Genomic DNA, 22,443 nt, shown 5'->3' with positions numbered 1-22,443 from the left:
CTGAAATGCTGCAGACATTTTGCTTTAGTGATATCTGTTCTGTTTTAGTGGCTCATGGAAAGTCACACACTCTCAGGCTCCAGTATCAATTGCCAGATTCTGTAGGTGTGTATTTTTTTTCTGCATAAAATTTGGTAACTTATTTCCTAGGAAATAGACTTCTCATTCAGAGGGTATATTTTGCTCTTCCTTCCCCTAGAATAGTGTTTCTATGTTTCAGGAAGAAAAGGGGCAGTGAAACTTAAGGCTATATTTTTGCATCTTGTAGGCCAGTCCAACCATTGGTCAGACACAGCATGAAATACATTCATTTCTCACTAAATATGGAATGAATTACCATCATCTCATGTATAATTGATTGCACAGTCACTTTCAGGATATGTGATCATTCTGAGGATATCTTTGAAGTTCTAATTTCTGCTTTTTAAAATATATTTGAGAAAAATACACATTAAGAACATTTTCACGTAAACATTTTGAAGGGCTAGGTGAAAATATGTCAGTTTGGGGGTTTGGTTGTTGTTGAGATAGATATATTTTAGCTAGGTTGGTAGAACCATCTGTACACATGGGAGGAAAGCCTGCTTTTAACCTAATGTTGGAAAAGCTCTTTGATGAAATGGAAAGAGCAATAGTTTTCTAATTCCATAGGCTTGTGCCATAATCATCACTCAGTTGTGTAATTGGCTGCTAAGTAAACACTTCACTATCCAGGCATAGGAAAGAAAGGGGCAGTTTTGTTCCATAAAAGCAACAGAGTATATTGCATTGTTCAAAACAAACCAAAACCTACTTGCTTGGAGTGTAGGAGGATGGAGTTTTTATACTAACCTTGACCTTTACATATGCCTTGGGGGAAGCAAGGTGTTCACGGAGCTCCGTGGGAATGTTTGGGGCTGATTGGGACCTGGAGTGCATCCTGCCTTTCTTGCTGACCACAAAAACACATCTTAAGATAGAGAAAGAAAACTTCCTCAGACTTGTAAAATACAAATATGGCTGTCTGTGCTATAAATTGCAAATCAGAGTATGAAGAGTAACTCCTACCCAAAATTTACATCCTCCTGCATGCAGCAGTGAGGGAGAGAATTGGAGCAGAGCTCTGTCCCTGGTGCCTGAGCAGGTTTGCTGTGGTTTAGAACTTTTCTGATTATTTTTTTGTGTTGTTTTTTGTTTTGTTCCTTATGTTTTTAATGCGATCTGAGGCAATGTCCAAACAGCAAGATATGACAAATAACCCTTGGGGCATGCAGCACCACTCCTTGATTTGGTGAAAAGTTTGGTGTGTGCTTGTGCAATACTTAATTATGCCACTACAGATGATCATGCAGAACTGAAATTTGCACTGACTTGTATTTGCTCAGGTTTTGTAATGGTGCAAGATAAATGACACTTTATATATACTGATATTATATTTAAGTCTACTTAATGCCTTATGATGTAATGTGAAAAACTGTACTACAGAGCAGCACTGAGCCCACTGAAGAGCATGATGAACAACTTTTTATAATTTTTTCAATATAAACTTATGCTTTGATTTACAATGCTAATTTGTGCAGATTTTGACAGGCTCTGAATATTATCCTGTACATATGAATATTGCTTGTATAACTTGAATTTTTTTTAAGCAGGTTAAGATTTTGAAAGTTGAGGTTTTCTCCTTTCCATATAAATGTTCTATTAAAAACATTTGTGGTTTATGATCTACATAATGCTTTTTTTGTCTTTTAATAGGTGAATGTCTATGTGCTGGGAAAAACCTTCCTTGTGTTGGCCAGAGAACTCTGCATAAATGCTCCAGCCATAGGTATTTTTTTCACTAATTTGACTTTTGACTATTTGAGTCTTTTATTCCTATGGTTACTTGAAAAGAAATATGTTTGTATGTATATACACACAGTATTGTATGTTAATACTCAAGTAGAGACTTTATAGTGAAGCTGGAATCAATCCAGGCTGAGGAGCATTGCTGACTATAAGAGCCTGTTCTCCTTTATGGAAGAGCTTTTTTGGAACTAGATGCTGTTTTCTTTTGCAAATAGTTTTGTTGCTTTTTCCAAGAGTAATTTGGGCTATACCAAAACAATGGACTGATGTGTAACAAATTTGTGTGTGTCAGCAAGCTCCTGCAGGCCTGTCATGCTTCAATTCCACAGATGCAACATTTGATAAGTATTTGCCAAATTTACTGTCTGTCCATCACCTGTAGCTGAGCTGTTCAGTGCTTGAAATATGAGTGGCTTGGTGGAAAATGAGCAACTTTTTCCAAACATGTGAATAACTTCTAACAAGTCAACACTGAAATTGTAACTGTGATAGGAAGGTGGGGTTTAACCTGTCAAAAGGGTATAGAAGCCATTCTCTAGGTTGTGGGCTTAAACCAAGGGAATTTGTGCCAATTCCAGTTAAAAGAGTGCATTTATAGTGAGGTCTTGTGACTGTTACCCACCTCTGTGTAGGAATTATCTGCCTGCATCTTTACCCACTCTCACTCCCACTCTCTTTCATCTGTACCAAGAGAATCAGATGTCTGTGTTGCAGAAGGACAACACAGGCACAGCCCTGGAGCTGTTCTGGGCTGGCACAGGGCTGCTGCCTCTGCAGCAAGGGGAGCAGCAGCTCACACACGGAGCACCACACAGCTCAGATCTGCTGCAGGTCTTCTTCTCAGCAATCCACTTCCCTTCTTACTTTTCATTACTTTTTTTGGTCCCTTTTTTAGAGAGAGAAAACAGGCAGGATTTGCATCGCAGCTTAGTTTCAAGGTGAAAATTAATGCAGCTTGGGAAAAGGCAAACTTGTTAGATGTAGAGGTACTTGTTATACATGGAAAAAATACTGGTTTAGACTGCTGTTCTCTTCCAAGCCCATCCTAAGATTTACAAAATACAGTAAATATTTCTAATTGGCTCAGCTATCATCATGAGACCTTTGAGAAAAAACTTCTATCACTTTCTGAGGAAAGTACTAGCCTAGAATGATTGCTGATAATGCCTGGGACTGTGCATTCCATAAAAGAGCAGGAGGAAAGATCCAACAGCTTTTTTCTTTTTTTTTAAGGTGGCTTATTTCTAATTAGCAATCTTAAGTGAACCTAAACACCATCTTGCAAGTATTTTTCTAATGTCTGCTGTGCTGGATAAAGATGGGATGTAAATTCAGATAGTGTCTGCCAGTAATACAGCCCTGGGCTAAATCTGTGATGCAGGCCTGTCACTGAATTAATTAATTAACTTCATCTGTGTGTCTTGACTCTGGCCATTCAAGGGAGGGGTATAGTTTGACAGGTGCAAGTGGCAGTGTTGCTGTTTGGGCAGGCTGGAGGATAACAGAGATGCTGCATGTGAAGGGACATTAGGAGTTTTCAAATATAACCACAGGAGGATTTTGATCACCTTTGATTATACTGATGGTTTGTCTATCTTCAGCTTGGGCAACACACAAAAAACCCTGAGCTTCCTCAAATGTCAGCTCCTCTTCTCATGAAGGGAAAATAAAGGCTGCTGATGGATAGTTTCAGTTACCAAGAGAGGGAACCTTCCTATTTGCTGGGTGTGGATGCACACAGGGACCAGACTACAATGTCATCACCCCTGTTAGCTGTACATGAATTAACACACACGAGCCATAAGGTCAGCAAAGATCAAGTACACAGGATTTAGGGCAAGTAAAAATGTTTTATATTTCACAGATTCGTAAACTGCTCTAGTTTAGAACATTCTGTTTGAGTCAGCTGCAGTCTGCAAGTTAGTTATCTATATACAAAATAAATGCACAGTACGTGCAAAATTTAACATTTTTCTGCATGTTGCAGTCTTAATAATTAAGTCAAATAGCTTATGAATAAATAAAATAAGATTAAATTCAAGAGCATTCCTTCACTTATTTGTATAGCCTGATGTAGCAGATAGGTAAGTAGCATAACATTCCATACTGCTGCAGAGTTCGTAGTAAAACCAAAAAATCCCTTAATGTGCATCATTGCAGCACTGGAATACAATCAAGGTGAAATGCATCATGCATAGAAAATGAGCTCGGGTATTTGTCCTCCTTGTACTCCGGTCCCATTGGTGCTGTCCGAGGAGCACTGGAACTGGAACGTCACTTTCCCGCACTGCACCTCAGTCATTCCCTCTTGTCCAAAGTAACTGAGTTCGTTCCCATCCAGAATAGCACTTACATTGTAAAACGTGTCTTGCTCGACCTGCACGGGGTGTTCAAACCACACCGAGAAGGTGTTGCTGGAGCCGTCGGAGGTAAACTTTGTCAGGTTCTGAGCAAGGACAACGCCTAAGCGCTTCAGTTCGATTTTGACGCTGTACTCAGCTTTGCCACAGCTTGACCCATACAATCCCAGTCCCGCTATAAATATCCGTTTGTCTACGGCAAACTGAATACTGTCACAGCGGCCCCGGTACCGCCACTGATTGCTGCGATACGCAGACGACTGAAACCGGTGGCAGCGCTGAGGCACGAGTCCTTTCCTTTTCGTCAGGGGGAACTCTAGTTTGGGTTTGTTTGCAGCTGTGTACCATAGGAATATGTTGTGAGTCTCCTCAAGGGTGAGGATGTCGGACTGGGCAGCTCCGTTGGCAAACTCTTCCAAAGTCATGGTTGGAATCCGCACCAAGTACAAAGCTTTCCCTAATACATTCCTCTTGTTGCGAGGCGTCACCGGCAGCCCTTGCCTTTTGCATTCGGCCTCTGCCCAGTTGAGAACAGCCTCGAAAACTACCACTTCCTTGGTGTTGAGTGCTTCCCGGGTTACAATGATCTCTAGTGTTTGTTGGTCTATCTCACAGAAGCCCTCTGACTTCAGTGCCATTTCTGCCTGAGCATCAATCACTTCCCAGCAGCGCTGCGTCAGCTCTGGCTCCTCGAAGAGCCTGCTCTGAGACAGCAGGACACAAGCGTTCTTCGCCTCTAAGCTGGTCTCCAAAAAATTGACGCAAGCCTTCGCTAGGGCCGGCACGATGTACTTCTTGGCAGCATAGAGTGTAGCCAGAACTGTGTCAGCTTCCAGGTCTATTTCATCGCTATACATGTATCTAGACGGAGGGGCGGGAAAAAAAAAAAATTAGTTTCTCAGGGAAAAAAAAAAAAAGTAGGCCATGAAAATAATCTATATTCGTCTTTGCTGGCAGTGAATCTGACATTCAATATTTGTCAGCACATTAAGTAAACAGCAATAAGTGCATATTGCACAATGTCAATTAGGAGATGTATATTTTATAAGCTACTTTGATTCTGTCCATGTAATTAGCAGACTTGTAGTGGCCACTTACTTTAATAGGATTAGAAAGGCTGCAGGTTCCACATCTGGTATATGGATTTCAGATTTGACCTCTGCGAGATCGCCATAAAACATAGCATAGAAGACAGAGCTACCAACTGCCAAAACATACTGGAAAATAAAGAGAGAGAAGCCTCAGTAACATGGATCAGGAACAGCTGAGCGTGCTGGCTTTCCTATAAGCTACATTTAGCGAAAGTTACAAGCTGCAGTGGAAGCAGAATACTGCCTTAGACTGCTCCCTTTAATTGCAGCGTATATGCGAATTACTTCTGGGATTAGACAAGAGCTATAATTAGGGAAAAAAAAAAGTGGAACCTAGTTGTAAGGCAGGGGGAAAAGGCGACCTGCACAGCAGCATTAAAAAGCCAAAAATTATCTGCACAAACCTTATGGGCAGGAACTTTCTTGGATGCCCCTGGCGGGCCCACGATGAAGTGAACGTCAGCCATGAGTTCGTTATTGAACATCAGCGCGTTCCTGCAAGCAGGGGAGGGGGAGAAGCCGCGTTAGCCGCGGGCTGCGCTCGCCCGGTGCCCCAGCCTCCCGCCGGCGGCCCCGCGGCTCCAGCCCAGCGCTCTGGCCGGGCCGGGCCGCAGGTGCACAGGGCGGGCGGGCGCCTCTCGCTCTCTCTCTGCCGCCCGCCCGGGGAGGGTCCGGCGGGCCCGGCCCTTACCTCTCCCGCAGCGTGGGATGGAAGGATTGCCAGTTGGCGCTCTCCAAGTTGTTGTTGTTGAGGTTTTGGAGCTGGGGCGGCGGGGGCGGCTGGGCGCTCTGCTGGAGCTGCAGGGCGTTCTTCTTGCTGTTGGCAGCGGTGGCGGCGGCGGCGTTGCTGTTTGCAATGTTAGTGTTGGTGCTGGCAGGGTAAAGTTCTGCAGCCATCTTCTTCTTCAGGGACAGGGGCACTATCTCATAGCATCCTGGCACCTTGCCGTTTGACCTCACACTCTTTTTGGACTTCTTTAAGGTCTCTGGAAGCAGAAGAAAAAAAGTCAAACACTTCATGATCCTGCCATTGAGGCAACCAGGGGGCAGTGGCATGAGCAAGAGAACTAACAGATCCCAAATGCGAGTCCCACTATCAGGATATTTTGTGCGCTTCTAGATGCAGGGTGGCCTTTGGTTTTTTTGGAGTGTGTGCCCGCTCTTTGGTTACCGGCCCGACGCACCTTTCCGGGGGGAAAGGGGTGATGCTGTGTCGGATCAGTGCCAGCGCTCACCTTGGCTTGTGGGGGGGTCCCAGCCTCCACGGCACTGCCACGACTGCAGCGGGGAGCCCGAGCGGGGCCGGCAGGCAGTTCCTTCCCCAAGGAACGGGGAGAGAAAAATTAAAAAAAAAAAAAAAAAAAAAGGAAAAACCAAAAAAATCCAAAATCCAGCAACAAAACCCCAGGAATCCGGCAGAGGCGGTGGGTCAGGAGCGAGAGTCAATCCACAAATCCTCCGAGTGCAGCAGCCCGGCGAGGGTGAAGCGCAGCCAGCCGCCCGATCCCCGCTGCCAGTGCTCCGCTCCGTCCTTCCCGGCCCGCCGAGGGCACATCCGCGGCGGCCGGGCCGAGCCGAGGCGGCGGCTCCCTGCAGTCCCGCTCCCGGGCGGCCCCGCCGCCGCTCGCACCAACTTTGCTCCGGTCCCCGCGGCGGCCGCCGCCGTCGCTGCTGCTCCTCCGCGCTCCTCCCGCCCGCGCCAGGGGCGCTGCTGCCCGCGGGGCGCCCCGGCTCCTCCGCGACGGGCGGGAGGGATGCGGCGCTGCCCTGGGCGCTCCCTTGGCGGTGGGATGCAGCGCTACGCGGCCGGGCTCGGCGCGGCTCTGCCGGGCCCTGCCTCCGCCTCCCGCACTAAGAGGCAGCGACCGCGCCGCGCGTCACGGCCGCCCGCGCCAATGGCGAGCGCAGGGGCGCGGCGGGGAAAGGGCCGCCCCCCGCCCGCCCGTCATCGCCCCCCCGCGCCTACGTGCGCAGTGCCGGGCGCCCGCCGGGAGCGAGCCCCGCGGTGCCCCGCGATCGGTGTGCCCGCGCCGCCCGGTGTCCCCGCTCCGGCCGCAGCGGGACAGGCGCGGAGGGACGCGGGGCAGCGCGGGGGCACCGCGGAGGGGGCGGCCCCGAGCGCGCAGCGCCGTTCCCGGGCGGCCCGGGCGGGGGCGCCGCCGCTCCGCGCTGCGCTGGGCGGGGGAGCCGCGCTGCCCGCGGGGCCGCACACCGGGCTCGGGGCGCGGGGGGCACGGCCGCGGCGGGGCTGCTCCAGACTGGGGACGCTGCTGGGCTTCCTCCCCTCTCCCCGCAGCCCTGTGCCCTCCCTGTGCCCGCCGTCCCCGTCCGGGCCGTCCCGCCCGTCCCGCCCATCCTCCGGGATCGTTCGGGGAGGGCTGTCCCCCTCTCTGTGCCCGTTCCCTGGGGGAGACTTGCCGCGGGGTCGGCGCTCGCCGCTTTCGGTGGGGAGCACTCTACGGAGCACAACTCGAAATTGTTCTTACATCCCCCTTAGTGACTGTATGGCATCAAAGTTCTTCCAAAAGTCCAAGTTCCAAGTCAGAATTGGGATCTGGAGAGAAGGAAGAGTCTTCAGCAGAACACATGCTCCTTGCTTAAAATATGAAATAATGTTTTTCTTGTGATCTGCTCCATGGCCCCCAACATCCCCTTTGAGGAAAACCAACAGGGTTTTGCCCGATTGTAACTTGCTCGCATGTATGGCGTTGCATCCCCAGAGGTCACCCAAACTCAAAGGGGACCCTTCTGCAGGCAGGTGCATCCATGCTGGTTTGGTGCCCCTGGAACGAAGCAATGTGTTTGGGGTTTGCAGCTTCTAACAGTTCTTATTTATTTATTTTCAAATGTTTACATCCATGCAGGACCTGTATATGCTAACCTGGGCTTGGCCTCTGATATATTCACTGTCCTACTTTTTTGGTGTCTTTAAGGCTTGCTATTTAAAACCCACCCACGTATTCATTTTCTGACTGTTTGGTAGCTTCAGAATTCAAATTAACGATGTGCAATGTTTTGTCAAATGACCTGTGGGCATGAATGCCAGCACAAATGTCTGAATAGCTACAATGCAAATGTGTAAATGCTCCCGAAATTCAGCTCTGAAACTCAGCTCCAGAGACAGAGCTGAGAGTTGCTCCTCGAAATCTGGTGAGGTATGTGGTAAATAGAATGGAAGTAATTCTGGTCCAATTGACAGTACTATTAAACTGGCCAAAGTTTGATCCTGTGAAGTTTGACTCCATTCAAATAATGGATTGATTGAGGAGTGATAGCAGAAAAAGGGGTTTTCCTAAAGGTGAGCCTATTTGTTTGCATTGTGTATTACTATTATCAATTCAGTTCAATTTCTAGAGGGTGCCCCTGCCAATGGTAAGTGTAATTGTTGTACCTCTTCAAAGTGAGCTATTGAAGGTTACTTGATTTGTGCTAAAACCAATAACAGGGTTACAAAGAAAATTGCCAGGGGAGGGAGGTCTTGGGCTGTACGTCCCTTCCAAAGATGCCAGGTAGATTTTGCCAAAATACTCAAAGTGACAAGGTTTAAGTATCTTCTGGTAGTAGTATGTCAGCTAACAGGGTGGCCAGAAGCATTTCCAACTGTTTCAGCAACTTCAGGATTAGTTATTGAAGTATTTTTGGAACAAATAATTCCAAGATACAGGGCTGTGGAAGCAATAGACTCAGATAGGGGAACTCATTTTACAGGAAAGATCCTTCAAGGGATGATGACTGCTTTAGGAATACAATAGAACCTCCATATTCCATGGCACCCCCAGAGCTCAGGGTGGGTTGAAAGAATGAATGGAGAAATAAAGAAACCCCTTTTGAAGCTGTTGAGAGATACTAAGATGCCGTGGGTACAGCTCTTGCCACTGGCTTTGGCAAGAGTAAGGGCCAGACCCAGAGGAGATAGTCAGTTATCACCCTTTGAACTGATGTTAGAATTCCTTACCCTTGTAATTTTCAACCTAGTGTGGGGATGGAAATAAGTGATCTATATTTAAAGTAATATGTGGCCAGGATGCTGTCTGCTCCATTCTGGCAGCTGCAGGAGCTGAAGCTGGGCACTCTCTGGATAAGAAGAGATGGAAGAGCAAACCAGGCATTGCTACATGTTCCTGTAGTACCAAGAGCAAAGTTTAAATGTATGTTGAACCCCAGGCTATGGCCTCTGAAAGGTTGGGTTTTTTTGTTGTTGAATTTGGAATATGTGATTTCTCTAGAGTAGAGCTTCATAAAGTCATACTTGGAAGTGCAGAACACCTGTCCTTAGAATCAAGGGGCTTGATAAAGTTCTCCTAAACCTTTGATTTTTCAAGTCATGTTTGGGTCATGTTTGCAGCCTGGAATTTCTTCAGTTTTGAGGGAATTTGAGGTTGGAAGTTCTTGCTTTATAAGTGCTTTCATTTAAATGCTTCTGCAGGGCTGACAGGCATTATCACCTATGGTGTGATCTTGGTAATTAGGGATAGCAACAGGGCATCATTGTTAGGACTTGGTGCTAAATGGAGCTGCTTTGATTAGTTGTAAATCCCTAAGATTTCTACAGTATTTTAAGCTGAATTTTCATCTTTATCGGTTTAAGTGCCCAAGTAGGGGATCAGCAGAGGAAATTGAGTTGAGACTAATAGTTAACAATTTACCGTACATCATGGATTTTCGGTCAAGTGATAAAAGGCTGGCAGGAAATGAGAAATTGATATCTCAACTAAGAGTAAACATGTGTTAAGTGTAGCTTTTACAAGATTGTTTGATAAATTATAAATTGGTTTAGGCAGAGCACAATCTGTACTGACATATTTTGGTTAGTTTGAAGCTGTTAACACCAACGCTTGAAATAAGTTTATACATCTGGAGGCAGATCTGTGGCCGATGTAAATTGTCATAGTGCTAATGATGTTAATTGGGTTCCAGCACTTTATGCTGATGGAAGTCTGCCTTAGTGTCTGTAATAAAGTGTTTTGTATTCTTGGAATGTGAATCTGAGAAGCATTATCTTGGAAGGTAACTAGATTTTTGTTAGGGAGGATTTAAAGCAAATGGGTTTTTTTCGAGCTTAGTTGGTTTGAGATGAAACATGCAAGTTACCTTGTTACTTTTTGAGAGATGTTAGAAGTTTTGGGCCTAAATTGTGTCCTCATTCTGCAAAAGCTTTTGTAAATGTTTCACTTTGGACGTGGTTTCTGTGATACCAGTAACACTGCTCACATGTCACAGTCAGCGTGTCAGCCTTGGATGCTGAAACGCATGTAGGAATGTTTGTGCAGTGCTTTAAGGATCTCCTGTCTAGAGAGCAAGGAATTATTTTGTTTTAGGTTATCTAAAAAAGTGCTTGTAAAGCTTAGTGGTAGAGGATCTGCCCAGCAGCACAGTCTGTGTTTGCTGAGGTGAAGCCAGACCAGCCCAGCAGCCTCGCTGCGCCGCGTTTCCTAAATCCATGTTAGGGTTTGGCATAACTGTGTTACTTTGTGTTGCAGATCCGTGTTTGTACATTCCCCGTTTTGCACACATGCTGGAGTTCGGGGACAAGAACCACGAGGTGTCCATGACGGCTCTGAGGCTGCTGCAGAGGATGAAGAGGGACTGGATGCACACGGGGCGCCGGCCCTCAGGGCTCTGCGGGGCCGGTACGTCCCAGCCTGGCCGTGTCCCTTCCCCCTTCTCACTGGTGATACCCACCTTTTAGGGGTTTTGTTCTGTCAGGCATCTACAGATTATATAGATCTTCATGGAAATAGTTTCTGAAACTATAGCTGCATTTTTGCCCTTGCTCCTACAGTACTTGCTCAGACCCTTTGTAGCTTGCAGTTTGATTTTTTTTTTAAGCTCCTTTCTGGTGCTTTTCTTGCCCCCACTCTGCAGGCTCTAGCTGCTAAAAGGTTTTTTTGTCAGCTAAAATGACACCATTAGTACAAGCACTTTGATTTGTGTCTTTACACAGAGTCTTATGCAAGAAGTGCCCTCTTTGACCTGTTTTGTGAAACTATTTTTCTCTCTTTCTTCATCTTTTTCCAAGATCCATCGCTGTCATGATGCTTACATAAAACCTATGGGTTTGGGAGGGCCAGGTTAAAAGACAGTAGCCAGTGGGGTCAAAGTAATGAAGAGTGTAGGTAGTCACAGAGTTCATGTATGTACTTTATTTTATTTGAAAGCTCTTACGTGTTTATGCATGAATGAGAAGTTTGCTCAAACCTTTGTGAACCTAGGACTATGCAATTTTTTGACATTTCTAGCCCCTTTTTGTTAATAGTATTTGATTGTTGCACATTGCTAAAAATTTGAATATAGGCTATGGGAGAGCAATCTGCTCTTTGATGTGCTACATGGGCTGTATCCACATGAGCAAGTAATTTAATTCTACAGACATGGATCAATAGATGGAAGCAGGTGGTGCTGAGCCCCCTCTATCCATCCATGCAATATGCAGCTCACATGTTGGACTGGGGACTGGGTTTAGTTTGGTTCCCTGGCTTAAAATTAAGTCTATGCCACACATAGCTCAAATGACCAATTGTTAGTTCAGGCCTGATGTTCCTGTTAGAAGCACTTTAAACACATACCAGAATTGGAGCTCTGGTTTACTTTCCTCTATAAAAAACCACTTTTTAATGTTAAAAACTGCTCTGTGCAGTGAGCTACCGTATGATGAGTGGGGTGGTGCTTCAAAACAGAGCTGGTGCTCTGAATGAAGATACCATGTAAATGCAGCTGCTTATCTGGCATTTAGAGGGTCTTGCAGGAGAGCACTTGGGCACCAGCAAGACAGGGATAGTAGTGGCAGCAATGAGGAGACCAGCTTAGGCACATTGAGTGTTTCTCTGGAGATCTTTTTGTTTGGGACAGAATTCAGTGAGATGGTAGCTGAAAATAAGTGATCATTGAAAATTTCTTGTGCTGTAGATAACCTTGGTTTCCCAAATGTTAAAGCACAGAATTTTTCAGGGTACAACTTGTACTCAGTTTAATGGGTAGAAAGCAGAGTTTGTGAAGTCAGGTCCATCACCAGTGTTCAGGGACACAGCTGAGCACAAGCATTTACAGTTCCTTAGCTGAAGGCAGGGACAAAGAGAGACTATAGTTACCTGTTTCCTGCTTTTCTCCAGGAAATTTCCCTCTTTTTGATATTAACTTTCCCTGCTTGTTCTCCAGCTCTGCTAGTGGCAGCAAGAATGCATGATTTCCGACGGACTGTTAAAGAGGTCATCAGGGTGGTGAAGGTTTGTGAGTCCACATTAAGGAAAAGGTCAGTGCAGTCTTACTGCTTTTATCTTTGGTTTACAGTACTGAACAGTGATATAGTCTAAAATAAATGTATATTGGAGAAAACCAGGTTATTTTTGTAAGTGCCATGAATCAAATAAGTGTATGTTTTAGCTGGTCATTTTAAAGTACTAACACCTTGCCTCTTATGTAAGGCCTCAAATGCTCAGCAAAGATGGTAAGGAGCACTGTGCCTATTTAACAGGTGAAGACTTGAAGGCAAAATAATGCTGTGTCAGTAATATTAACAGTATTGTCATGTCCTCAGAAAAAATAATTTATTGATTCTCAAAGCTGACAGTCTACTGTGAGATTTTTTTTTCATTAATCCAGAAGCCAAGTGATGAGAAGTCTTGTCTTTAAGCTGTTATCGAACAGAACTTTTCAAAATATTTTGCTGCAGTGTTCATATTTGGTAGTGTTCCACTGCTAATAAATAGAAGGCAGCACAGTGAATCTAATGATAAGTTCAGTGAAGGATCCTCTGAAAGTGGGAATTTTTCAAGTACCTTTTGTGTGTGTATTTTTTGAAGATCAAGTAATATTTTCCATAGTTTAATGATGCAAGCAGATACCCAGTTTCTGTCATTTTACTTTTGAAATGTTGTAACATCATACAACTCTTTCCCCATAGGTTGAATTAAAAATGACCTAACAGAAATGCCATGATTTCTGTTGTCCACAGCTGGAAATTCTTCTGTCACCGATATATTCTGATATTTGTTCCCCCAAGGTCTGTCTTTAGAAAGCTTCCTTAGTGTCACTCTTCACCTTGCTGGGATCAGCTTAAGCACATCCAACTGAGCATAATACTTGTTAAAAATATTCACTTATTAATTGTGGAAAATGTTTTTCTCCCAGATCTTCACTGAGGGAACAGGAATGATGCTATTTTCCAGCTATGCATGGGTGGTATAGAGATTAAATTTAAAGTGTTTTAAATGCTTCCAGGTACTACAACCATAAGGATGGAGCAGTACCAATGCCACCCTTTTTTCTCTGGCCAGAAGGTCATGTGTTTCAGTTGTGCATTTTGTATGATTAATGAGTTATGCACCACAATCTACTCCAAGATGCTTTGGTTAAATAGCTCAAGAGTTTGTACTTACTAAGAAAATAAGCATAATAAATTAGAGTTGGAAGGGAAATTAATTTGAGCAATTGTTTCAAGCGAGAAAATCTTACTTCAAAATTCATGCTTTGAAATGTTTACTCAAGTCACACACATCAACTAAAATGACAGCCTTATTTACTTTGACAGGGTAAACGTGACAGCTGAATTATTTTCAGGCAGCTATAATTACAACTATTTATCACGAATCTATAAATTTGATTGATGTTTTTCAAATAAGAGCACGTTATATAGTATTTAACGAAGGCAAATAAAAAAAATACCTTTGAATAACTCTTTCTGCACTCCAGTTTTTTTCCTCTTCTTTCGAGAATTCCTTTCAAAATGCCATCAAATAGAATTTGTCTAAATGAATAAGAACTTATTTCACATTCTTAAAAATTCCTTTGCTTCTCAGTTTGATGTGCAGTTTTATTTCCTTTTAATTATAGTTACTCAGGTTGGTAAAGAGTGGCTGCTGTGTTTTATGAAGGTGTTGGATGCTGTGCTCACTGCTGATGGCTTTGCCCTGACAGCTCCAGAAGTGAAACCCAACATGAGTCCAGATAATGCTGACACTTCCAGCCTGCAGGTTCTGCTGTGTGGTTTGATTCAGCTCCCAGCTGCCTTCCTGGGGAAGCACAGACCTTTGGAAGCTGGGTTTGCTTTGGTGCCCGTGGCAGAAACCTGCAAGGGAAGATCACACGTGGTGTGTGCTTGCCTGGGAGGGACAGGAATGTGTGGATGAGGATGCAGGAATGATGCTCTTTAAGAAATCCTGATTGGGAATTCCTGGGAGTGTTTGGGGAAGGCCCTCAGCAAGGGGTGGCACCTCTTCCCTGAGCAGGGCCCTGTTTCTGGTCCTGGCAGTGCAGCTGGTGGGACTGGATTAGTTCACCCCATTGTCCATCAGCTGGAGAGCACCAAGCCCTCCTGCCTGGAGGCTGGGCCCTCCTTCTCTGCTCTGAGAGGGAGAAGTAGCTCTGGAGGAGGTTCACAAAAATGTGAGGTATCTCCAGGTCATAAAAATTCATGACCTGGTCATAAGGGGAGTCTGTTTTGGAAGGAAAAAGTGACAAAGCGTCACCGTGTGTGCTGTCACTCATCCTCCAGCCAAGAGTTCTTAATCTGGGCATCAGTTTGGTTAAAAGCAGATCCTGTTTATTTTTAATGTGAGTGGGTTTTTGGTAATACTGGTAGACAAAACTTTGAAGTCACTTTGCAGGGCCTTCTGGCTTTAAGTTTTGAAGCACACAATTAAAATGTAAAGCTTGTTGCTGTTGTTGAAAGCGAACTTATCAAATATTAATAAATGCACTGATAATTCTATCTCATTTCCAGTCTAATTGAAATTATATTAACTTATATATCACTTCATATATTCAAAGTACTGTACAAATATTAGCTAATTAGTCAAATTGTTATTTTCCATGTAATCATCCGTGGAGGTAGCAGAAATTAACTTTTAATAAACCCAGTCCTTTTATTTAGTTGAGTTCTCACATTTGTGGCTGTGTTCAATGCACCTGTCTTTGCCTCTGCATTTTTAACCTTTAAATACTTTACCCCTTCATCTTTTTATTCACCTCTTGCATGCCTTCTCTGTGTTCTACATTTTGTGTTACCCTCAGTAAGAGTAATTTTTGTGATATTTGTGCATTGTGCATTATCTAATATTGTGCAGTCCTTATGCGTGTTTAAAGATCTTAGGCACTTCTTCCATAGAATTAAAAAAAAATCAGCTTATCTTAACATTTGTATTTTGCTGCTTTGACTTGCTCATTTTATCTTTAAATTGATCTGCTTTTTGCATAAAAAATACTTCTTCTCAGTTCCATAAAGTACTATCTGCTAAAAAACTTATTTGTGATGAACTTCAGAAGCAGTAAAGCTTCATTTAGAAGAAATTGGAGTGAAAAGCCAGAATGGGTTTAAATCGCTTGGTTTTGGGGTGATTGTTTTCTTCTCACAACCTCATAGTGTTTTGGGAAGGAAGACAAGACTTGTCAGAAAGGAGCTTCATTTACCAGTTGTAGATGCTGCAGGGACTTTCATAGATGGGGTCCTTTGCTTATATCCTGGGGACCCCGTTACAGCTCCTTCAATGACTGAGGTGATCATTTTCTGGAAAAATTAATGGTCTATGCGTAGAGATAAATGTTCTGAATGTACTGCCTGCAGCTTTTCTTTTTCTTTTTTTTAATTTCTGTAATATTTGGCTGGCATGAACCTTGTGCCTGTCTCAATCTGGACAGATGGATGCCTGAGAGAGAAGGCAAAGAGAGGAGTGTAAATGAGTCAGGATGAGAAGGGAAGGTAACAGGGACATGGGCAGCTGTGAGGTGGCTGTGAGGTTGTTACTCAAAACACCAAAGCCCTATCAAGGCCAGGACTGAAGGGAAAGGTGTGTAGGAGTCAGTGTTGGGCTGTGATCCAAGTACAGCCATCCTGAAATCCAGTGAGTCAGGGAGAGCTGGCCACCTGAGATGTTCCAGCATGGAGGGGCTGGGGATGCTCAGAATGTCAGAGTCATGTAAGGGCTCTTGCTTGAAGTGTGATGTGGAGAAAAGCTTTTAGAACACCAGGAAATTTATTTCATGTAAAGGACCTGGTGGTGGTGTCTGCTCTGATCTCAGCTCAGCAACTGAGCTGCTCCGTTCCTGGCTGCCATAAGCTAAATTGAGAAATATCTCATGTCTCCAGTTCAGTCAGTTCAAGTGGCTTACAGATGATTTCAGAAACCTTTCTAGTATGGTGAGTAAAATACAACTTGATCCATGTGGGCTGATTCTGCATACCTTTGTAAGTTGGATGGTCTGGTTTAATAAAAAAAAAAGTTTTATTTCTGAGGAATCCAATTTCACAGGCAATGTTCCTTTTTATAAGTGCAGCTTCTATACAGTTAGCAAGTTAATACATTAATTAGATTCCTAATATATTTTAATACATCATACTTAAAGACCTAATTTCAAAATTATTTGGTGACTCTTACTTTTGAAACAATCAGTAACTTGTTTGCACTAACTCAGGCTTAGATCTTGTAAATAGTTTTCCTGTGTTTGACTTTCCTCATCTTGAGTGGCTGGTGAGAAATTAAACAGCTCTATTTTTCTTTTCCAGGAGATCATAGAGTGCTTTTGACAGACCACAGTAAAGGAACCATTCTAATGAAGCAGAATTTTAAGGAATGCTAACACATTTTGTTTCATTAGCATGGTGTGAGCATTTGAATCAGAGGGGAAAAAAGAACAAAAAAATTTCAGGTGGTTTAGACTGACAGAATTCTGGGATGGCCAGGGAGGTGCTGGTGGGATTATCCAGGGGTCACAGGTGTTAATGCAAGTTAACTCTGTGTGTAAGCATTTGTAGAATGAGGGCTTTAAAATTTATGCTTATGAATTTGTGACAGTTTTAAATCTCTGTGTTGGTGTGAGCAAGTAACAGGAACTAATTCTAAAGGGTGCTGTATTTAGTACAATCTTTAGAGGTACCTGTTCTTAATACTTAGAGAAACATCAGTTTGTTGCCAGCAAACAAGTTCCATAAGTTATCAGTCACTTATTAATTGGAAGTAAATGACTATGTCTATGCTCTTAGTCCACTGCAAAAAGAGGTGATGAGTATTAATGTTGGAAGCTGTGTAAAGGGAGAATATTTCTCTTTAACAGTTGTATTTGGCTGGGAATAGACAGAATAATTTAGCACAGCTCAGGTGATAAGTTCTAACTTGTAAAACCACCACAACTGGATCACCTCTGATTTTGTCCTTACCTTTAGTAATGAGATACTCATTCATGCAGGCTTAAAACTACCTTTTATATTACTGCAAATACATGTAAAATTTTACATATGTACAATGTTTCATATCAGGAGATTTCTATTTATTTACTTACTGGTGGCTGCTGGAAAACTTTTCGTTATGTCACGTAGGAAGCATTTAATAACTATTTCAGATATATGTTCTATATTAAGTATCACTTTTAGGGTATGTGTTTACATACTTCCATAAATAGTTCATGTGTAAACATTGTATGGCTTGGAAAAAATAAGGAGAGAAGGATGATGCAACAGACTGTTGGATTTGTGGTATAGAAATAGTGATGGTTTGAACACCAGTGTGAATTCTGAGCTTCTCTGCCTTGAGTGCACAGGTTTGGAGTGGCAGGAGGCACTGAGAAGGGTTAAATTAAAACAGTGGGCGTATTCTGCAATGTTCTGGCTCTTCACTAAGACACAAAAGTAAATCACTTACTTTTCCAGAGTCTGGAATTGTCTGAGGTGTCAGATCAGGTGATCTATTAGCATCAGGTGATCTATTAGCATGTTTGTAGTTGATACAGCAGTTAAGATTATATAGATACCATGTAAGTTATTACTTATGGTTTTAATTATATTGTTAATTTGGGAAAACTCAGGGGAGTTTAGTTGCTAGCACCAGTTTATCTTGCAATTAAGGCTCTTTTTCATATATTTCTGCTAACAGTGTGGCATATTCAGTTTATTATTTTTCTAATCCACTGATAAAATACTTTAGGTACTTTAAAAAGACCTCTCACAACAGGTAGCTTTAAGGCTGATGGCTCAGGCTAAACCTCATGTTCTTTCTTGAACAAAACATCTCTCTGCAGCTGTAATTTGTTTGCCCTTCTGCATGGAGATAGTTCTGCTCATGCTGCCTGCTTTCCAGAGTGGATGCTGATTGTGTGTAGGCAGAAGGACACCCTGGCTGTTCCTGAATAGTCTCTGCTTAGAAGTCCCTCTTGGGCTTTGAACTTGGGCTCCTGAAGGATTTGTGAGTTGGAGTCCAGAAGTCCTTGTTCTTTTGTGTTCTTTGTCACACCCCACTGCTGCAGAATTAAACACTGAACCTGAGCCCTTAGCTACACACGCAAATCTTGTTTTTTCCATCACTGCAGACTGGATTCAGGAGTCTCCACTGGAGGGTATCCCTGGAACAAAACAAAGTAAAAAGGACATTGCATGTAACTTCAAAATGATTGACCCATTTTCCCTTATTGGGAGTTAAATTAAGTGCGAATAGAATCGGTTTGCTGGTTTGTGCACAAAAGTGCTTTATCAGAAGCAGAGGTGTGGTTTTGTCTGTAAATGGATGAAACAACAACTGTGGAAATTTTTCTTTGTAAAAAAGGGTTGGGTTAGAGGCAGATGACACTAGGCTCTGGAAAAACTTTTCTCCCAAAGGAATTTTCTTGAAAGAGTTTGCTGTGAGAAACTGTAAGAGGACGATTTATACTGGAAGTTGAATCTTAGCCTGAGCTTTAGTGGTTGCCTCTGCTTTGACTATAAATAGAAAATCCTTGTCTGCCAAATTTCAGTTTTTAAAGCCTTTTTGAATTTGTGCCAAGGAAATAATATTTTAATTTGTATATCTGTTTATTTTCCCTCTGTCTGTGCATAACTTAAAGTGGCAACTCTTATTAGATTTTTTTAGGTTAACAAAAGTGAAAAATGAACTTGGATAGCATTTTTATGTGGGCCTTAAAAAATAGCCTGTAGCTATTTTTTTTTTCATGAAGCCACTCCCTTGCCCCTGAAATGATTGTGTTTATAATTAAGGTTGTGTCAGTTTTTCTTAACTGCCAAACTAATGTTGCTTTGTTTCGTGTGGTGCAGACTGCTGCAGCATCAGTTTGTTGCCTTGGTGGCATGTGTCCAAACAGTGGATAAAATTAAAGAATGTTTAAAAATATGTAGACAGGATATCAGCCAATGTAAAATGTTGAGGCAGGCGAGTGGTTGGCAAACACAGGTATTTATTTATATCGAGTTAAAGGAGAAAATGTTGAGTGTGCAGCTTGCTCTCCCACAGAGATGGTGCTCAAGCTGGGATCCTGACCATCAGGGATGGTTCCTCATTTTGGGAGAGGGGTTAGAGCCTTGGGGGCAGGACTTGAGAGAAGTGAAAAAATAACATTCTGCTCTAAATTGGCATCACCACCAGCCTGTGCTTACACTGTGGTGCTGGCAGTCCTCCCCGTGGGGTGGTCAGCCCTGCCCTGCTTGGCTTGGATCAGGACTGAGGAAAGGAGGGAGGGCAGGTGTCACAGACATCTTTCATGAAAAATCCTTCCGTTAGGATTTTTCCTCCTGAGAAACTGAGAGGCTTCAACAATGGTTATCTGCTGCTGTGGAATGCAACAGGTGAATCTGTGATTGGTCTCATAGAGTTGTTTCTAATTAATGGCCAATCACAGTCAGCTGGCTTGGACTCTCTGTCCGAGACACAAGCCTTTGTTATTCATTCTTTCTTTTTCTATTCTTAGCTAGCCTTCTGATGAAATCCTTTCTTCTATTCTTTTAGTATAGTTTTAATATAATATATGTCATAAAATAATAAATCCAATCTTCTGAAACATGGAGTCAACATTCTTGTCTCTTCCCTCGTCCTCGGACCCCTGTGAACAGGGTCACAGGCAGGGCCGTGGGGCTGGGTGCTGGTGGCCTGGTCAGTGGCTGAACCTTGCTGTGCTGTGGGTTTGAGCTCCCTGGCAGTAACCATGGTGTAGCCCTGCCCTGTCCTAGAGCAGCCACACTGAAGGTGTTGGGAGAGACCCATCCTGCCTGGTGTGGGGCTGGGCTTGGGCTGGAGCTCATGCCAGCTCTGACTCGCTGCCTCACCCCAGACCTGACATCTGATGGGTGCAGGGTACGTGACATGAGCCAGGGGACACTGTGGGCAGCAGAGGGACAGACAGAGCCCGAGGTGTCTGCAGGCCGCAGGTGCTGACACCCAGCATGGTCATCCTGTCCCCAGCCTGGCTTCTTGAGTTTTGCTCCTGGTGTTTTCCTGCCTGCTCGGCACGCACAGAGGTGGTGCTGCTTTGGTGGGGCCCTGGCAGCTCATCTCAGACTCAGAGCAAGTGTTGGATAAATAAACTGTGTTTTTGCCAAAGTGCACCTTGGCTTTTAACACTGGGAGGAGAGTATTTTAATAAGGTGAGGCTAGTTGGGAGGAAGAGTCATGCTGAAGTGGGACTGCCTGAGAGTACATGATTCATTCGTGGAGAGATGGATGGCTGTTCTTTAATGATTGTGACTGGGAAGATCCATGCTCCTCAAATGATACATGGGTTTGGCATTAAGTGAATCCTGAATTTAAATAATAATAATAATAACAGTGCCCTAGCCAGGTTTTCCCTCTAACCTAATAGATGTGGCTCCCTCCTGGAAGGTGGGTAATGCATGCTGGAAGCCTGTTAGCGCCAAGAAAGATTTCTAGTCTTTTAATTAAAAGCTGGGTGCTACTGCTGCCAACAGCATCCTCCTCTCCTTTCCAATTTGGTCTGAAAGAGAGGAGGAGGGAGCTGGTCCCTGGTACTCTGAGGGAAGGGTTTGGGCTGTCAGTCACTCTTAAGTGCATGGCTAATTTGGGGCTTTGTGGAGATGCTTGAATTCCAAAAGCAAGTCTGGTTTTCAGAGGCTTTCTTCTCCTCAGCAGCACTAACTCTGGCTGGTGTAGCCATGCATGGGCTTGGTGTGCTGCTTGCTGTTGGAGTCACACAGACGTGCCTGGCTCTCGCTGTGCATTTCATGACATGAGATGCTGCCTGTGGCCTCTGGCCCCTGCTGCAGGAGTGGGATGTCTCCAGCAAAGTGTCCTGCACTTGCAGCCTGCCTACACCCCTCCTTATGGGCTGTCTTGTCCTGCTCCTCACTTTATAAAGGAAGAAACACAGAGGCTGATGAGGATATAGTAGGAGAGTGTGGCCCTGTGCTCCTGGCTTTGACCCTGGTGTTGGCTAGAAATTGAATTTCTGTCCTTGAGAAAATTCCCTCTTCAGAGCGTCTTTTATTGCAACCAGAGGTAGAGGAGAGAACTGAGGAGAAAACCACAACTGCTTTTAGGGGGAGAGAAATGCAGAAAGGTCCTGTGCTGAGAGCACTGAATCACCATTTTTAGTTCCCTATCTTTGCAGATGGAAGCTGTTGTCAGCTCTGCTTCCTCTGAAAGATGGGAATATTCCAGTGAAGCAGCTGCAGACCCATCATTGCCATTTTCCCATGGAAAATGTTGATATTATTCAAAGGGCACTTTCTGTCAGAGAAGCATTCTGCCAGACGTTTCCTGACCTGGCTTTGTACTTAACCTTTTGTCTCATTTTCTCCATCTGTAAAATGGATGTGCTTATTCTCAGCCACCTGTATAAAATGCTGGTATTTGTGGATTAAGTTATGACCACGTGGTCTTATTTAACATTGAATTCCTGTGAAAGACTCATCTGCTTTCATGGCAATTCCCCATTGAGCCAGACTGATCTCTCACTAGGTAGGAACTTTAAAAATGCAAACATTAAACAAATCCAAAGTTTATTATTGTCAAATTATGTTCATCCATCTATTTAATCTGGGTGATGTGCAAATGATCAATTTATTTTACCACTGCTTCTGTGTGTCCTGGGAAGATTATTTCTTGTCCCTCTTCCACCTTGCTGAAGAGGTGTTACTTTAACGTTTGCTTTGTGTAAATTAATCATGATGACATATCAGCAAGATTTTTGAGAAACTCCTAAACCGGGATGACAGATATTTTATTTGGTGAATCCATTTTGTTGTTGCTGTTGATAACAAAAGCAACGAGAGGGGAGGAATGAGCTGTGTTTCTTGTCTTAGTTTGTCTTTGTTCATCCAAAAAAAAGTATGTTACATACTCTAATAAATCAAAAGCTAATTTGGGATATGAAAAGATACTTTTTTTGCAGCAGATGAAACAATTAGTAGCACTTCAGTTTTAATGTATTCTGTGTTTGAGCCAGAGCTGCTAAGGATG

At 43.7% G+C, this 22,443-nt stretch overlaps 2 protein-coding genes across 3 annotated transcripts in view; one reads left to right on the top strand and one right to left on the bottom strand.

The window, feature by feature from the left end:
- BRF1 (BRF1 RNA polymerase III transcription initiation factor subunit) overlaps positions 1-22,443 on the top strand; it is a 170,704-nt gene that overhangs the window by 73,873 nt on the left and 74,388 nt on the right. The window contains exons 5-7 of the mRNA XM_054286701.1: positions 1,735-1,807; positions 10,759-10,908; positions 12,434-12,527. Of these exons, the coding sequence (XP_054142676.1) occupies positions 1,735-1,807; positions 10,759-10,908; positions 12,434-12,527 (317 nt within the window). The remainder of the gene's footprint in view (positions 1-1,734; positions 1,808-10,758; positions 10,909-12,433; positions 12,528-22,443) is intronic.
- Positions 3,658-6,885, bottom strand: BTBD6 (BTB domain containing 6). Of its 2 annotated transcripts, XM_054286703.1 has the most exons (5): positions 6,514-6,885; positions 5,970-6,264; positions 5,683-5,773; positions 5,286-5,404; positions 3,658-5,048 (listed from the first exon to the last, which is right to left on the bottom strand). In XM_054286703.1, the coding sequence occupies exons 2-5, from the start codon at positions 6,173-6,175 to the stop codon at positions 4,016-4,018; spliced, it is 1,449 nt and encodes a 482-aa protein (XP_054142678.1). In that variant the 5' UTR covers positions 6,176-6,264; positions 6,514-6,885; the 3' UTR covers positions 3,658-4,015. The 2 variants fall into 2 exon arrangements, with proteins under 2 accessions (XP_054142678.1, XP_054142677.1); XM_054286702.1 differs by having other exon boundaries at positions 5,970-6,885.

This window comes from Melozone crissalis, unplaced genomic scaffold (genome assembly GCF_028551555.1).
Source record: "Melozone crissalis strain CALT ecotype California unplaced genomic scaffold, PUWL_Pcris_2 ptg000056l_1, whole genome shotgun sequence".
NCBI lineage: Eukaryota > Metazoa > Chordata > Aves > Passeriformes > Passerellidae > Melozone > Melozone crissalis.
Note: the sequence above shows the minus strand (reverse complement) of the source record. Positions and strands in the feature narration are given on the sequence as shown.